At 43.9% G+C, this 17609-nt stretch overlaps 1 protein-coding gene across 3 annotated transcripts in view; it reads left to right on the forward strand.

Moving 5' to 3' along the window:
- KCNQ5 (potassium voltage-gated channel subfamily Q member 5) overlaps window positions 1–17609 on the forward strand; it is a 451318-nt gene that overhangs the window by 415059 nt on the left and 18650 nt on the right. The window contains exons 9-11 of one of the 3 annotated variants that reach the window (XM_075923769.1): window positions 6161–6187; window positions 10575–10631; window positions 16534–16754. In XM_075923769.1, coding sequence (XP_075779884.1) covers window positions 6161–6187; window positions 10575–10631; window positions 16534–16754 — 305 coding nt within the window. The remainder of the gene's footprint in view (window positions 1–6160; window positions 6188–10574; window positions 10632–16533; window positions 16755–17609) is intronic. The other 2 variants (XM_006127213.4, XM_006127210.4) reach the window with 2 other exon arrangements.

Here is a 17609-nt window from a genome sequence, read left to right on the forward strand (position 1 = left end):
GAATAAAGAGCTACCCTCTATCTTGGAGTTTGGGATTCTGTGCCAGCTTCTCAACTGGTGTAAATGGGTATGTCTACAAGACAGCGTTAATTCGAGTTATCTTAATTCGAAATTAAGCTAATTCGAATTAACACGTCTATATACAAAAACTGTTTCAAATTAGCCTTTTGCTAATTCAAAATATCACGTCTATACTGAGTGGACCCTGACCCGAAGTTAAGGCTGGCCAGAACCAGAGCTGGCAGGGCATCAGGTTAGGACTTAGTGTGTGGGGCTGCTGCCTGAGGCTAACTGAGCTCTGTGCTTAAAGGGACCCTACCCCATCCCAGACAGACAGTTCTCAGGGTTCCCCACTTGCTTGTCTACCTCGATGAGGGACAGCAAAGCAGTCCTGTCTTGGAGTGCCTTGAGTGCCCTCACTGGGGACACCACAATACTTGGCCATCAGCCCAGTTGCACTTGCTGCAGGCTGCTATCTGGGGAGTCCATCGGGGGGCTGTCAGGATCCAGGAGGCCCTGCAGGAGAGCGTCCACCCCAAGGAGCCCGCAGAGCCACCCCAGTCCTCCCCACCAGGGGCTCATGCCCCATTCCTCCCTCACGTCCTTCCACTTACCCCTCCCTAGCCCCCCTTCCTGGTGTAAAAAATAAAGGGCAAGTTTTTTCAAAAATATAAACTCTCTTTTTATTTAACAAAACTGGGAGGAGCGATGAAACTTGGGGAGACTGGAGAAAGGAGGCAGGAGAGGAGAAAAGAGAGAAAGGGTGGGAAAGGGAGGGGGCAACTGGGAGGAGGGAGCTGGAAAGGGGAAGCAAGAGGAAGAAGGAGAAGGGGAAGCTCAAGTGTGGGGGTCTCACCAGGCCACATGTCTCCCAGCACCATGGGTGCAGGGGCCTCGGTGTCCCCAGGGGGATGGGAAGGAGGATATGGAGGTTGAGGTGGGGGTGTGGAGATAGAGAAGGAGGAGGTTGAGGAGGCAGAGATGGGAAGAAGAGAAGAAGTGGGATGAGGAGCAGGCGCTTCAGCAGCACGGGCCAGCATACTCTGCACCAGGGTGTGCAGATCTTCAAAGAGGGCACGACCCTGGGCAAGCAACTCCTGGTGGAATTCCCTCTCTTCTTGTGCCCACTGCTCGAGGGTGTGGTACATGGCTCGCAGGGCCCCCAGGTGCTGTTCACGGTACCCTGGCATGTGGCGGTGGATCTGCTGAACCCTCTGGTGTGGGAGGTGGTCCCGGGCAGGATGGTGCGCCCTGCACCCTCAGCTGGTGCGGCTGTGGAGAAAAAAGGGAAGTGGTCAGTTCTCCCTGAGGACAGAGTGGGTGAAGCCCAGCCCTTGTCTGTGAGGTGAGGATGACCGTGCCCTGCACCATCAGAGCCGCTGGCTCTCTCCAGGAGTGGGAGCTTCCCCAAGACCGCACCCCAAGACCGCAGTGTCCAGATAGGGGACAGTGATGGCACTTACCTGGTGTGGCCTCCCCTGACGACCCTGCTGACTCTGGTGCCGGGACAGCTCAGGGGTCCCAGTGGCATGGCACCCTCTGTGCTGGCCCCCCTGGTCCTGGCTCACTGGCCCTCAGGGTGGCGCGGACCGTCCCGCCCCCCAGGATGTGGTCGAGGGCGGGGAAGCAGGGGCAGGTGTCAGCCCCTGCTTCGGCGCCACCCCTGGTGGCCCTGGCGTACTCCTGCCGAAGTTCTTTTATTTTGAGGCGCACCTGCTGCTGCTTATGCCTGTGACCTTTTCTGGCCATGGTGGCCGCTCTGTGGCGATAGACAGCCGCGTTCCTCCACATGGCGAGGAGATCATGGACATTGGGGTCCTCCCCCCAAACCACGAGGTCCATGATTTCCACACCAGTCCAGGTGGGTGCGTGCCGTCTATGGCCCCTGGCTGGCCCCTGGGAGCTGGGGGACTGGGTGGGGGACACTGCACTGGCACTGCCTGCATGGCTCATGACGGGGCTGGCAGTGCTGGCTCTCTACAGGCAGACTTCTGGCTCGCATGTGGCCAGTAGCCTGGCTCTACCCCTTTAAGAGCTCCGGGGCAGGGGGAGAGGAGAGTAAGTTTTCCTGGTTGTGTCCAGAGTGGCCTCCAGGGCACCCTGGGAAGGGCTGGAGGCCAGCTAATTCAAATTAAGTGTCTATACAGCACTTAATTCGAATTAGCTAATTCGAATTTGGCATTACTCCTCGTAGAATGAGGTTTACCAAATTCGAATTAAGCGCCCCGTTATTTCGAATTTAATTTGAAATAGTGATTTGCATGTATAGACTCTATTAAAGTAGAGTGATTTGCATGTAAAGACTCTATTAACTTTGTAGTGTAGACATACCCAATCAGATTAGCTCCACTTAAGTCAGTGGAGCTCTGCCACACCAACTGTGGATCAGACCATAGAGTTTTTGAGACCAGAAGCAGATTTATTTGAAAGATCATGTAATCACTTATTCACTACAAATATTGTCTGTTTCTCTAGTTAAATTGCTTTAAACATAAACTAAGTTTCTTTGAGCAGAAGTTTGAGTTTCATTTCGTTATCCGTATTAATCTTTTGAAATCAGCATATTCACTTTTCCGGTGCCAAATTCTCTTTGGGGGAGCACAGGCAATATAACTAATGTAGAAACTACTTCTTTTTCTCATGGGGTATGTCTACACTGCAAAGTTAATTTAGAATAACAGCCGTTATTCCGAATTAACTTCCATAGCATCTACACAAGCAAACCGCTATTTCCAATTAAATTCGAAATAGCGGGGAGCTTAATTCAAGTTTGGTAACCCTCATTCTACAAGGAGTAGCACCAAACTCAAATTAGCTAATTCGAAATAAGCTCTGTGTAGACGCTTAGTCTGAATTAGCTGGCCTCCAGCCTTCCCAGTTTCCCCTGGCGGCCACTCTGGGCCAAACCAGGATGTGACGGAGCGCCCACGTCCCAGGCCGCCTGCATCAGCACGGCGCCCCTCGCCCTCCATCCAGGGAGGGGCCATGCCTAACACTTTTCCAGTGCAACGCCCTTCCTGGCGTGTAACCAGATTCTGAGTACCATTTGCCGTGATACACATACTTTCTGGGTCCTTGGCCGGTACCGAGACCGATCAGGGGTTAGGGAGGTTTGGGCCTGCCCCCACTCCGAGCCCTGACCCAGAGCCCTAAGAACCGGGGGAAAGAGCTTCTCTCAAGGTTCAGTTGGTGGGGGTTTCATCCCCGCAATGCACCACCCCACGGGCCACCGTGGCTGCACCCTGGGTAACTTCCTACTCCCCGCGGTCAGAGGTCTGTGGTCTCTGTGCTCCAGCCACCTCTCTCCCCTTGGGAGCCATCCCTCACTCCCCTTCCTTCCGCCGGCGGCCACCTTTTAAGCCATCCCACCGGCTCCATAACTGACGTCGGGGTGGCGGGATCACCCCGCGTCCAGTCCCTGGTGCCATCTGGGTGGGTCTGTCCCAGCCAGGAAGACGCAGCCGAATCTCCTCCTGGCTCTTCCTCCTCGGCACTGCTCCTCCCTCCGTCCGGCACAGCCTGCCGCCGCTGCGTCGGTTGCATAGGGGGTGAAGCCTCTGGCGTCCAGCCAAATGTCACCTGACTGCAGGGGCAGCAGCGTTGGAGCCACGGGTGGAGGGCCACCTCCCCCCAGGGGGCTGGGGAAGGCGCAGCTTCGTAGCGGGGAGCTGGAGTGTCCCCGTTACACAGGAAAACTCTTCTCCCTCCCCCCAGCCCCAGAGCCCTTAAAGGTGCAGATTCTGGCCACAGTGCCTGTGCCAGCTCCAAGCCTGCCGGCCCAGCAATCACTTCCCCAACCCAGTGGCCCCAAAACATGAGCCAGCAAGCCACTGTCAGCAAGTCCTCCACTGCACCCCAAAAGCAGTCTGCCAGCTCCCAGGAGCCTGCCAGGGCCTGGAGAAGACAGGTGCCTTCCTTGTCCAGGGCGGAGATCAGGGTGGAGCACACTCAGGTTTGGGGGGATGCCCCCAAAGTCCATGATCTCTGCACTAGACAGAGGAACACAGCCGTCTATGGCAGGAAAGCTGCCAGCCTGGCCACCAAAGGCTACATGCGAACCCAGGAGCAGGTTTGCATAAAAATCAAGTTGGTCCGGCAAGACCCCCAACCCTAAGCTTCTCCTCCCCCTTCCTCTCCTTGCCTCCCCCTTCCAGCTCCCTCCTCCCAGGTTTCCCCCTCCCCTCTCCCACCCTCATTCCCACCCCAGTTTCGGTCAGTAAAGAGAGGGGTTTTTTGGGCAAGAAATGTGTTTTTATTTGACATCAGGAAGTGGACTTAGGTAGGGGTAAGTGGAAGGCGGGAGGAATGAGGCACAAGCCTCCAGTGGGGCACACCAGGGAGGCTCTTAGTGCTCCTCAAGGTGGAAGCTCTCCCGAAGGGCCTCCTGGATACTGACAGCCCCCCGATGGACCTCCAGGATGGCAGCCTGCAGAAAGTGCAGCCAGGCTCGAAGCAACGCATCCACGAGAAGCACCAGAGTGCTCAGGGGCAGCTCCAGCTCCGTGTTGCAGAGTGCTGTGGTGTCCCGAGTGAGGGCAACCAGAGCACGCAGAGACACACATGCTTTGCTGTCCTTCATCGAGGCAGGCAGGCAAGCAGGAACACCTGAGAACTGGCTGCCTGGGGGATGGGGGGGTGTCCCTTTAAGCACGGGTGTCAGATAGCCTCAAGCAGTAGCCACGCACACAGACACTCCTGACCTGATGCCCTGTCTGACCTGGTTCTGGCTGGCTTTAAATCCAATTCTGTGTCCAGTCAGTGTGGATGCAGTATTTCGAATTAGCAAAATGCTAATTCGAACTGCATTTTGTGTGTAGATGCGTTAATTCGAATTTGCTTAATTCAAATGAACTATTTTGAATTAAGATAATTCGAATGAACGCTGTAGTGTAGACATACCCATGGGCAGTATTAGACTACGTCGTACTATGAGGCTTTAGAAACATCTATGCTTCCAAAATGGCAAAGAACTTTATGACATTCCACCTCTTAGGGAATGCAGCTTTTAAGTCATAAGTTCAGATAAACTAAGAATTTGGTTAAGGAATATTATGTGCTTGTAAACAATACAATAAAACCATGTGCCTCTAATGTCAAATTTGGCCAATAGAGAGTACATTGAGGTGACAGTTTGAATGAAAATTCTCAGTGCTTTAGCAGAAATTCACCTTTTAAGAGGAATGGTCCAAGATTATTAAGTTCTTAAAAATTTAACCCAAGGCAGTAGGCCAATTGCCCCAAATTTGGGGTATATACCTTGGAATAAAGAGTACTAATTACCTCTTTGAAAAAAACACGACAGCCTTGCATGAAAGGTGCAATAGAAGTCCTAAATATTATTATTATTATTATTATAGATATTGTTATTATGGCCAATGCAAAAGACCAGCTGTTCATCTCAAACATGATGGAACACCCACACAACACTAAAAAGAAGATTATGTGCCAGATAAATTTAGCCAAAAAGTGTTGGCTTGCTACAGAAAGCTAATCTGTCAATTTCAAAGAGTTCAGAAGAGCAGAACCATAAGTGATCCATTACCACAAGTATTTATCCTAAATGCTTCAAACTAAAAGTAGCTTTCAGATTAAAAGTTATCACCGAGTTCAAAAATACTGATTTTAATAAATGTGAAATATTGTTTCAGACAAATAAATAAATGAACGAATATGAAGCTATATAAATAAGCTCTATCTTGTCTGAAATAGTCTAGAATACAATTATAAGCCAAGAAAAATAAAACAACATAATTATTATTTTAAATAAATCCATTGCTGTGATATCCCAGTCCTAATTACATCAAACATATTTCATTACTGCAGATAACTTTATAAAATAAAAAGTCTACGCTTTCTGTTATATATGTGTCACCAATGCATTTTGCCTAAGTGCTTTGCCAACTCAGTTGCATTGGTATGTATTAAGCACGTTATGCATGTATTAAGGTGACGAGAAGTTTATTTTTCAGAAATATTATAGTTCTGAATGTTGCTTGAACCTTTTGTGCTTGCACTATAACCTGTATGTTTCAAATTAATTTAATTAACACATCCATTTACAGTTTAGCATTTATCTAACACCATCTTTAACTGAGTACTAACAATTACTATCTGCATAACAAATTTGTTTTTTCCTCCCCCCATACTCTCACACCTGAAGGAAAGAACAAGGGGAAGCTTCTAGCAGGTTTGTGGTTTTTCAATTTGTTACTTTTAAATATCCAAATTTTATAATGGGTTTTTGAATGTCGTTTGTATAGTTGGTTCAAGATAGATTGGCTAACATGAAGTTGTGATAATTGGAAAATAATTTCTGTAAACTTTTATTACTATTTTCTGAAATCTCATTTTATTTGACCTATATTAGCAGCCTAATTTAGCAAAAATTTGCCCTTTTGTTTCTGGTTTCCCATGCGAAAATCTAGAGGACTTATAATCTTTATAGCCACAAAGCACCACTTACTCTGAGTGATGGCCCCAGCTCCAATAACTGCAGAATAATGACTTAGGCATTCTCTCCAGTCTATGGGCCAGATTCTGCCAAAACATAGATTGCCACAACTCTCATTGATTTTGGTGGAGGTTGTAGTTGTATCTGTAGTTGTCTTTGAATCTGGCCTTCTAATTTCAGAGAATACATCATCATTCTAACCCAAAGGAGGGACCTTCCCTTGGCTCAGTTGAATGTCAGTCAGTTGAAGACACAGCAGACATAGCCTGTAAATATTGGTCTTCCCCTTACTGACAGATCCAGAGAGGAGAATGACAAAGGGACCAGGTGGCTGGACATCACCCCAAAAACTAGAAATGGGGTGTTCAGGAGTCAGTTCTCCAGCACAAGAGTGGTTAAAGAAGCCCTGGTGGAGCTCATTTCACCCCCTTCGGGTGATACCCCAAAAGTTTTTTTTAAAGAAATAAAATATAGCCCAGAGCCAAACCAACCCCAAATGTATGTGGGATATATTACAGTCCTACTTATGGGCTGTGGAGACACATTTGAGGAGTTTTGACATCCCAACATCAGGGGTTGCAGTACAACAGTACCTATAAGAAACATAAGTGTGGGATGAAGTATGGGGTGCTCAGGGCAGAGGGTTTGGTGTGTGTAGGTGTGGGGGAGCTCAAGGCAGTGGGAGGTGGAGCTCAGGTCAGGGGGTTGGGTTATGTAGGTGTGCAGGAGTCAGGGTAGGGATTTGTGGAGTGGGGGGGGGGTTCAGGGAATGGGATCAGGGACAGAGAGCTAAAGGCAGGGAGCGCAGCTACCTCACTGTCTGCTGGGGCCCGAGGCTGGGCAGGGTGCTGCGACTGTGCTGCCTGGATGCCCGAGCACCAGGGCTAGAGTCTGGGTGCAGTGTGGTCACGTCCCCTGGGTATAGCAGCACAAGTGATTTTGGCTGCTACATCAGCAGCAGCCAGAATCCTTCCCCCAGCTGGCCAGACTCTTACTGGTGCACCACCACAGGGCACACTGGCTTACTTTCATCTTTGCCCAACAGTCTAAAACATGAAAGTTACGTGAAGTTATTTACATGAGCTTGCCATCTCCCTAGTTGCCACTTTTTCTTCCTGATTTTGAAGCTACATTATTCTGATTTGTCTCATGCTGTGCATGTAACTCCTATTAACATTACACACAAACCTCTTGAGGTTACTGGATCCATTCTAAGATATCCATTACATCCACTTAACTTATTCTGTCTTTCACACATAACCAGCATGAGATTGTGGCCAAACGTGTGTCTTTTCTTACATATAAATATATTACCCCATTGAGCCGGCAAGCAATTTATTTGTAAAAATGTACTGAACTGTATAACGTGTGATCAAAACTTTTCAAGCACTGTTCAGACATCATTTTTCTTTTTAGCAACAGTGTTAAAAAACTGATTTCAGATTTTATAAAAAAGTATTTGTAGGTATGATTTGTCATTACTTATCCCCTTGCATTATTTTCTCAAAAAGAATGATTTAGACAAAAGAGGGGGGTGCATTTAAACACAGTTCCTTTTATTGTAAATAGAAGTTATACTTATAAATCCCTGCTCATCAAGATGATTGTCTATACTATGATAAAGATAATAGTTCACATTTTTAAAGTAGTCTAGGGGATTTAACCATATATCATCAATGATTTTTCATTGACTTAATACTAATGGAAGATGTGTGGTCATATCTTCTGAAAATCTCAACCACTATTTTCTGTTACTGCTGTATATTGAGTAGGTATCAAAAAGCACTTTTTTGCATAGCATAAAAAGACATGGTAACAACGTGTACATAATAGCACATTAAAAATGAGTTTTCCAAGGAAAAAGAAATACAATTGAAAAGTTTTAAAGATTATCATTAATTTTTAATTTTTAACTTTTATTTTGGGCCAACCAAGAACAGTGAGTGGGCCACATGAATGGCCCTCCTTCATCTCAATGGGCCGCAGCAACCCAGGAACTGCTGTGGCTCCATCTGAAGCTGGTGAGTTCCCTGTATGCCCCACTCCCCCATGCGCTTCTCACAGGCTATGTCTAGACTGCAGGCTTTTTGTGCAAGAAGCTTTTGTCAGAAGAGATCCTCCGCAAAAACTTCCTGTGCACGAGTGCATCCATACTGCAAAAGCGCATTAAAAAAGTGATGCGCTTTTGCGAAAGAGAGCATCCAGACTGCATGGACGCACTCTCGAAAGCAAGTACTGATTGGTATGCACAGAATGGCCACCAGGGCACCTGTGCTTTTTCCTTTTTCTGCACAAAAACCTTTTCTTCCCTGTCTACACACGCCTTTTTGTGAAAGAACTCTTTTGCAAAAAGGCTTCTTCCTCATAGAAAGAGGAATAGCAATTGCAAAAACCCCTCTGTTCTTTCGATTCTCTTGCACAAAAACACTCTTGAGGTGTGGACGCTCCATGAGTTTTGCAGAAAAACAGCTGTTTTTCTGCAAAAACTCCGTAGTGTAGACATAGCCACATGCTGGGGCACTGGAGCCCTGGACTTCCAACTCCTCCCCTTCCCTCTCAGCATTTTTGGAGCGCACAAATCACCTGATTCACACTCTGTCCTAGCTCCTCCCCCTCCCTGCCAGAGCTTAAACAGCTGATTTGTGGCATTCCAGCTCTCAGAAGGAGGGGGAGGAGCAGGGACAGAGTGTAAATCAGTGAATTTGTGGCACCTCGAAAGTGCTGGGAGGGGGGAGGAGGAGGAGGAATAGGAGTGAAGGACTTCTGTGCCCAAGTGTGCGAGAGGTGCATGGAGGAGGAGCGTAGACAGGGAATTCATGGGCTGCAGATGAAACCTCAGTGGGCTGCATGTCACCCCCAGGCTGCAGATTATTCACCACTGGTATAAACACTGCTGACCTTTCCATGTCTTTTTCAGTGAAGTACTGTGTTATTGTCAGTGGCTCTTAATAGTTCTTACAATGTTGTATGACTGTATATTTACATCAGTTGAAATTTATGTAATGAATGTGGTCTTTTGCATTAAATACGTAATTGCAATGTGCTGCAATGCACTTTCTTAACTACCCTCTAGTCTTTAACTTTTTGTGATGTTGAGTGACTTGCATACGATGCCATGTGGACTAAATAAATGGTGTCTTTATATTAAAATGTGTTTGTATTTGCAGTACATTGCTTTGTGAATGTGCTCATCTTCTTAATTCTGTTTTAATAAAACAAACAAAAATCAGCTTATTTGAAAGTTATTTTAATTTCTCCTTTATAAAAATTAATTTTGGACATGTAATAACATTTTCCTTCATTAACTCCTTTTTGAACCTAGAACCTTTCAGTGTGTGGCTAAGTTGTCACTGTATTTCGGAGATAGAACTGATCCTTTGAGCTATACATGAATATTAATTTTGTTGAGGAAATGCAGAAAAGTTTATATTTAGTATTTTTAAATGTTATATATAAGTGCAATTTTGTTTTTTCTCATTTATAAAATTAGACTATCTAGTATTTTCTTTGATGTAAAATAGATTATTCTATAAATCAGCACTAGTGTTCTGCAAGCCATTTTAAATCTGAATTCCTGTACACTGCATTTTATTCATCATGAGTGAAATTCACCCCTGTAGCACAAGGTCATTACAGATCATTTCACTTAAGCCCTATATTCAGATCTTACTGGATCCTCAAGTTGTACATAGGCCTTGTGCTGATTCTCTCTGCAGGGGAATAAATTGCGCCCAAGTAGCATGGGTTTTTATAATTATTTTAACTAGATATACCAAATAGTGGGCCCAATCCTGCATTTATTTCTCTAACAGTATTCTCCATTATAGTCCATTATAGTTTTGCAGGCACAGGAGTTCAAGAAAAGACCTATTACTACTGCCACCGTTTTGATGGTTCTTTTAAATGTATTAGATTTTGAAGTCTCCATATACCATATCAGATTTGTAACTCATAGCACATTTAAAATTATATGATTACCTTTATTATCTTTGCCTCCACCACTGTGAGAAAAAAAAGAATTGTCAGTGATCTGGAGACTGGCTTGGCTTATTTCAAAAACCTAACTCCTTTCCTAGTATCGGAATGCTTAGTAATACAATCCTCTATTTCCCCTCACTCCTAGTAAGCTTTGTAGTAATAAACAGAAGCTCTTCAGGATATACAGCTCTCGGAAACATAGGTATCCAGCATCCTGTTTATTCACATGATACTTGAGAATGCCACTAACATAAGGTGCATGATCAGTTTACTTCCCCTTCTTAGTGCTTTACGATTTCTTACTTCTCCTAGGGTCCTTTCTTGATTTTTTTAAGTGCTTGTAATTTTCCCTGTTGCTTGTTGCCTGCAGTGCTGTATTAATACAATGGCGATAAATTGTTGTACATTACAGTATAGTGTGTCAGCACCTCAAAATTCATGCAATTGGACAACTGTAGTGTGCAGCACGCATTGGCTTTTCTGAGCCTGGGTACCTACTCCTGCCTGAGATTTGAACTTTGGGAATGCTTGATCCTATACAAAGTTATAATAGTTCTTGGATATTGGGATAACGGCATTTTCCTAAATCCAAGAGAATTACTGCAACAGGAGAGGATGTGTTCCCATGTCAAGTAAATGTTAATTAGTGGGGAATACTAAGGTACACTAAGACATTTCAATAACATAAATGTATGGTTACTACCGAGAAACATTCCCTTGGAAACAGTCCCTGAATCAGTTCATTATTTACAGTGCAGAGAACTACATGCTGAACCAATGGTTTGCTTCAACTGGACTCTGTTGACCTTTTTATCTCTTGCCAAACATGGTAGTTTTGTGGATCTCAGGTGAGAATCCTCTGGTCTGTGCCAAAAGCTTGCTACATCAGTTTTTGTATTTCTTTAATTATTTCAAAAAGTCCTTAGAGCCCCAAACTGAAATTGTAAGCAAAAATATAGGTTCTAGTTGTCCAGAGACTAATTAGAAATAAATGCACTATTTTTCAAAAGCATTCACAAAAAAACTTCAAATGCATTCTTTTAGTATTCCATCTAAGTGAAAATTATTTCCTTGCAATTCTTCTCTATGCTCATAGAAGATCTGAGTCATAATATCACCATTCTTAGGTTCACACTAGCATGAGGCTGGTGGAGAAGCCTTACATCTCAAACTTCTAGGTCTTTATTATCAAATATATGTGTGTGACTGAGGTTGTTTCAAAAGAAGTCATGTGCACCCAGTTGGGGTAATCAGGCTCCTAATGTCATTTGGTTCAGTAGAGAATAGTGTTCGCTACTCCTCCAGTGAAACCACAGTGACCTCTACTGTCTCCCACTAGCAATTCCTTCATCCGTGAAAGAAAATAAAGAATATAGAAAATAAAGAATTTGGAAAAAATAAAAAGCAGTACAAATCTCTGATGCATATGTTGAGCATATGTTTACCAAATTTATGGTCCATTTAGGTCAATTTCATGGTCATAGAATTTTCAGAATAATAAATGTCATGGTTTCGGTTATATAAATTTGAAATTTTACAGTTTTATAACCAGTGTTCCCTATAAGCTGAGCATTTGTGTGGCTGCTCAGGAGAAATTCAAATGTTGCCCAATTGATTAGCAGAGCACCCGCCGTAGCTAGGTTTTATGTTTCTATTGGTGGTAAATATTTGCACGTCTTGGATTTTTTCATGGATGAAAAAAATTAAAGGGAACATTGATTTTAACTGTAGGGGTCCTGACCCAAAAGGAAATTGTGTGGGGATTGCAAAGTTATTGTAGAGGGATCCCAATATTGCCACCCTTACTTCTCCACTGCTGCTGGTGGAAGCACTGCCTTCAAAGCTGAGTGCAGCGGCTGCTGGCCAGGAGCCCTGCTATGATGGCAACACCTGCACCAACAGGGCAAAGTAATGACGGCATGGTATGGTATTACCTCTCTTAGTTCTGTGCTACTGCCTGCAGAGTTGGGCCAGCACCCACTACTCTCCAGTCATCCAGCTAGGAAGGCAGCAGCGCGGAAGTAAGGGTGGAATAGCATGGTATTGCCATTGCTGCACTGCGGCTGCCAGGGTGCTGCTTTCAGAGCTAGGCATGTGGCCAGCAGTTGTCACCCTCTGGCCTCCAAACTGTGAAGGCAGCACAGAAGTAAGGGAGGCAATACCATGACCCTGCCACAGTAACCTTCCCCTGATACCTCCTTTTAGGTTGGGACCCCAGTTTGAGAAACATTGGTCTCCTCCTGTGAAATCTGTAGAGTAGTGGGTAAAATTACACAAAAGTCCAGATTTCAGGGGAGAGACCAGATTTCATGATCTGTGATTTTCATGGCCATGAATTTGGTAGGGCCCTGGGCTATAATGCATTCAGAGTACAAAAATTAAAGAGAAATTATTTTCTTTTTTCCCAAAGGTTCCAGCTGCAATTGATCCCCACTCTTAGGGCAGGTCTGTACTACCCCTTGATGTAATCAAATTTGCATCTCTCAGGGTTGTGAAACAGCTGACATATCTTAGAATCTCACGAAGGTGGAGCAATTATGCATGCAGGAGAGCATTCTCCCGCATAGTGTGCCTTCACCTGATGTGTGTCAGTGGCACAGTTTCGTCAGTGCAGCTGCACCAATGAAGTGCTACAGTGTAGGTTTGCTCTCCAATACTATAAAACCCCAGCGCCATAACTATAAAAATATACAGAATTCTGCAACAGGCAGGAAAAGAGCACACCAGGTCTAAAAAGATTATCATTGTCAAATTCAACATATAGAAAAAAAAGACTAAAAAGATAAAATATAAGCAAGAAATAAGATAGTGGGGCTCATTTAGGTTCTGGATATTTGGACTCTGATTCAAAAGACCATGCCACTTCAAGAAAGCACTTAACCATCTTCTTCCCTGAATCAGTTTCTTGAAGCTTTTGCTATCTACGTCAGCATTCAGGTGGGAGTTGCAAAAACCCTTGCAGGGAGGTTTATGGGAGCCTTCGAGCACAAATCCCAGAACCTGACAGTTCACAGTAATGTATAAGCATGCGCCACAGTCTACCCCATCCATTTTCATGATGTCATGTTTGTATCTATTGGACATCAACAGGATGGCCTTCATTCAAGGCACTACATCGATGACATCTTTTTAAAAAGATGGGAGAAAAGAGTATTAGTACAAATGAGTTGATTTGGCAGCAGTAATATGTACTGTTCATCTAGTTTCTTTTTTTTCCTTTTGCTTGCAGTTACTAGCTAATAAAAGAAAATATAGTCCTTATCGATCCTTGTGATGGCTACTTCATCGATTTTCCAATCATTTTAATTAGTGTAGGATGAAATGATGTATCCAGAAAGCATTTGCTTTACAGGATTTATCTACAAAATAATTATTTGATTGGATGCTTGAGTAATGACAGGTTTACCTCTGGCTAGAGCGAACACAGTATATGGGGAACACATGTATAAAGATTAGACCCATTTTCATTATGCAATTCATGCACGCTAATGTGGATACATTGTAGTGTGGCTATTAAATGACTGCCTCTTAGATTACATTCCAATGACAGATGATAAACAAAAGTTAATGAGATTTGAACTGAGTCTTGAACTGTAACTGTTACTGTAAAACAAACCTTAGAACTTGCTTTTCTTTCAGTTTATAGGTTCTGAGGTTCTGTTGTATTCAATACACCACAGGATTTAGTGTTCCAGGTGTGATTAATATTTTGCAATGGAAAGAGATGACATTTCCCGTATCATCCCATGTTTGTTTCAACAATTGCTTACTTTGGGTAGGGGGAGAAAGGAATCAGATTGAGAAATATCAGAAACAGATATTCTTTAAAGGGATATAACATGCCATATTTGTCTAATGAAGACCACTCAACTGATGTGATGTTTTATAGCATTCTTGAAACTGACCTCATTATAAGCTGCTCAGCATGTGCTTTGCTTGCTACCTACTGCCTCTCAGCCAGTCTCAGCTTTTTAAGATATACTATGTTGCATGGACAAAGATTATCTGAAATTTTCATAACCTTAAAAGCTCATGAGAGTCCATTTCATATAGTTACATATGAGCACACTGTCTTTCAAGAATATAGTTTGTTAAACAGGTAGGCATGAAACAGTACATTTTAATATTTCTCTTTAGTTGCAGAATACATTTCTCTTGAAAATGCTTCTTGTTAATGTCCTGCAGTAAAATACAGGGACTATGAGGGAAGGAGAACAGGTTGCATCTCAATTTACTGAGCAGACTTAGCAACAAGGTGTTAGTCTCTGCCATTACTCCTCAAAATATATTCTTTGCCACTGGGGCACCATGTCCCTATCTCTCGGGCCAATAAATTCACATGAGGCTTTTCTATGAATGGCCTGTCGTGTATTCACAGGGTCTGGTCTATAACCCAGCCTTTAACTGGTCTCCTGGATATGAATACCCCTTTAATGTGCTGGACCCAGAGGCAGATTAATGTTTTGTGGGGCCTTAGGCCAGAGCAAATGGGCACCCCTACCAATCCCATCTGCTATCAGGTCCGTCTCCTTCTCCCCCTTCACCTACTTACACCCCTCCCCCCCCCCCCCCCCACCACCACCACCACCACCATGCCCCTACTGAATTGTTATTCATTGTTCAGGAGACAGTTCCCTTTGTGCTGGTGGTTGAACTTAATCATGTAGATATAACACATCTTCATGCCTCCAAATTGCGTACACAATGTGGATTCTTCCAATCAGTTTCTCATCTGTATCCCATCTGTAAAATAGTGACAATGAATAGATCTAATTAATTAGTTTAATTAATCAAAAGTGTTACATGAAAACATGAGTGGTCAAATAAAGTATATTGTGTAGCACATGCAAACATGAACAAAGCTGGATTTTGCAATTAGGGGCTCCCAAAAATCTATTCAGGCATAAGTAGAAGGGAAAAGTCACAGTTGCAAGAAAAAAGAAATCTTTCTGTAGCTCTCCCAGTATACAAGCCACCTTAGCTCAAGCAGTCACAATCACTAGCACAGCTGCCTACTCCTAAAGTATCATCTGCTAGCGGCTGTTGCAGCTGATTAGTTCCCAGCTCAAACACAGGAGATTATTTTATGAAACATACAATATAATATCACATTTTTGTAAATCAGCCATTACATCAATAACATTTCTGGTTTTTGGTTTGGTTTGGTTTGGTTTGTTTTTTGTCTTGTCCAAATGAATGCTGTAACAAAGAATTTTAAATTTATGTGATCATTAATAATGTGTATGAAAGGCTGGAAAATGTCGTGTCTTGAAAATGCATGGACATAACAGTAACATTTATCTTGCCTGTTTAAAAAAACAAAAACTACATGGCATGCAGAAAAAAAGCCAATTTGTCTCGTTTATCTGTAGAGATGATCAGAAATGCACTGAGCTGGGCTGTCTTACATGGAAATATATTTGCAGTTGTCTAAAATTTAAGTCCTAACCTTAAAAGTATGTCTGAAAGGTTAAATCATTATTACTGGATTACATTTTTTAAACCAGGGGTGGGCAATAAAATGGTGGTGGATCACCAAGGTTAGCCCTGGCGGACCACTGCCACTATATTAACCTGTGCCTCTGCTAGTAAAGCGCTTGCAGCACCCATAGGCCGCAGATCACCGTTTCCGACCAAAGGTAGTTGTGGGAAGTGGCATGGACCAGGACACTGTTTCCTGCAGCACCCATTGGCCGAGAATGATGATCCACAGCCAACAGAACCTGCAATCACCCATATCTGTGGAAGCACATGTAAATATAGCAGTGGTGGCCTGCCAGGGGCTAATCCTGGTGAACCAGATCTAGCCCGTGGGCCAGTATTTGCTCACCTCTGTGTTAGACAAATGATACACAATGGTAATAGTTTTTCATCTTTCCTGTAAGGTGTAACATTAGTGATGTCTCTTTACAATTATACTTATTTCAAATAATGTTACCCCAATGAATGAATATATTCCATGAAAGTGAAACACTGGTTAAAAATCTACATTGTGCTATGTTTAGTTTAGTTGCTGGAAATAAATATATCTAGATATCTATTGCACGACAAAGGAAATGGGAATGAATTAAATATGAAATGATACATATTTCTCTCTTTCACAGCCAGAAGTTAAGTTTTAAAGAGCGGGTACGGATGGCTAGCCCAAGAGGGCAGAGTATTAAGAACAGGCAGGCATCAGTTGGAGATCGACGGTCACCAGGTACTGATGTTACTACAGAGAGCAGCCCAACCAAAGTGCAAAAAAGCTGGAGCTTCAATGACCGAACCCGTTTCAGACCGTCACTGCGTCTGAAAAGTTCTCAGCCAAAACCAGTGGCAGATGGTGAGATATTTTTATGCATTTTTTCCATTGTACTGTGTCCCCAGTCTCCCTTTTACCGCCAACCAGACAGACTTCCCGACCATCCACTCTTCACAGTTCCAGGGAACCACTGCAGACACTCAAGCTGAAGATGGGGCTATTGGAAGACACGTTTCCTGACTGGGGTAGCGTTCGAGCCTGTAGAGCTTTTTCTGTGGTATAGTGTTTGGTGTCAGTGGTTATGATGAGCTTTATGTCTCTGGGCAGAGAAAGAAGTTGCGTTGTTAGATGCTTTATCTTCTCATTTCCTTATCATTGTGATTTTCTCTTAGGCAAATTATGCATAGACCAATCTTAGAGGACAATGTATAAACGAATCACAGTTTCATATAAGGACATTTTGAAGTGTCAGAATTTCCCACCGAATAAGATTACATGTTTTGTCCACTTCTGGAAGATCAATTTCTGGTTAAGTATAGACCTGGAAGGCTAAGGAATTTCTTTATCCTTCCAGGACTAAACAATTCAATAGTCCTTCCCCAAAGTCTACCTGGTTTCTTCCATCCCTAATACTGGGGAGTTAAAAATGGATTCTTCCCCTTGCAAGATCCAGACTGGTATCCCTAATGAATGGCAGGTGCTACCAGGCCTCCAGCCCACTTCACTGCTGCAGTGTCCCAGGCCTTTCTTTCACTTGCTTTCCCACACTTCTGAATCTTCATCCCCTTAGTGCAGGACTCACAGTCTCTGACTCTGCTTCAAATCTTATCTCCCATAGGTTCTTTTCTCTCCTGCCTCCTCAAGCTTTGAATAACTTACCCTTCCTTGTGTTTCTTGTATCTTCCATTCCACAGACTTAGGTTATGTCTACACTTC

This window comes from Pelodiscus sinensis, chromosome 3 (assembly GCF_049634645.1).
Source record: "Pelodiscus sinensis isolate JC-2024 chromosome 3, ASM4963464v1, whole genome shotgun sequence".
NCBI lineage: Eukaryota > Metazoa > Chordata > Testudines > Trionychidae > Pelodiscus > Pelodiscus sinensis.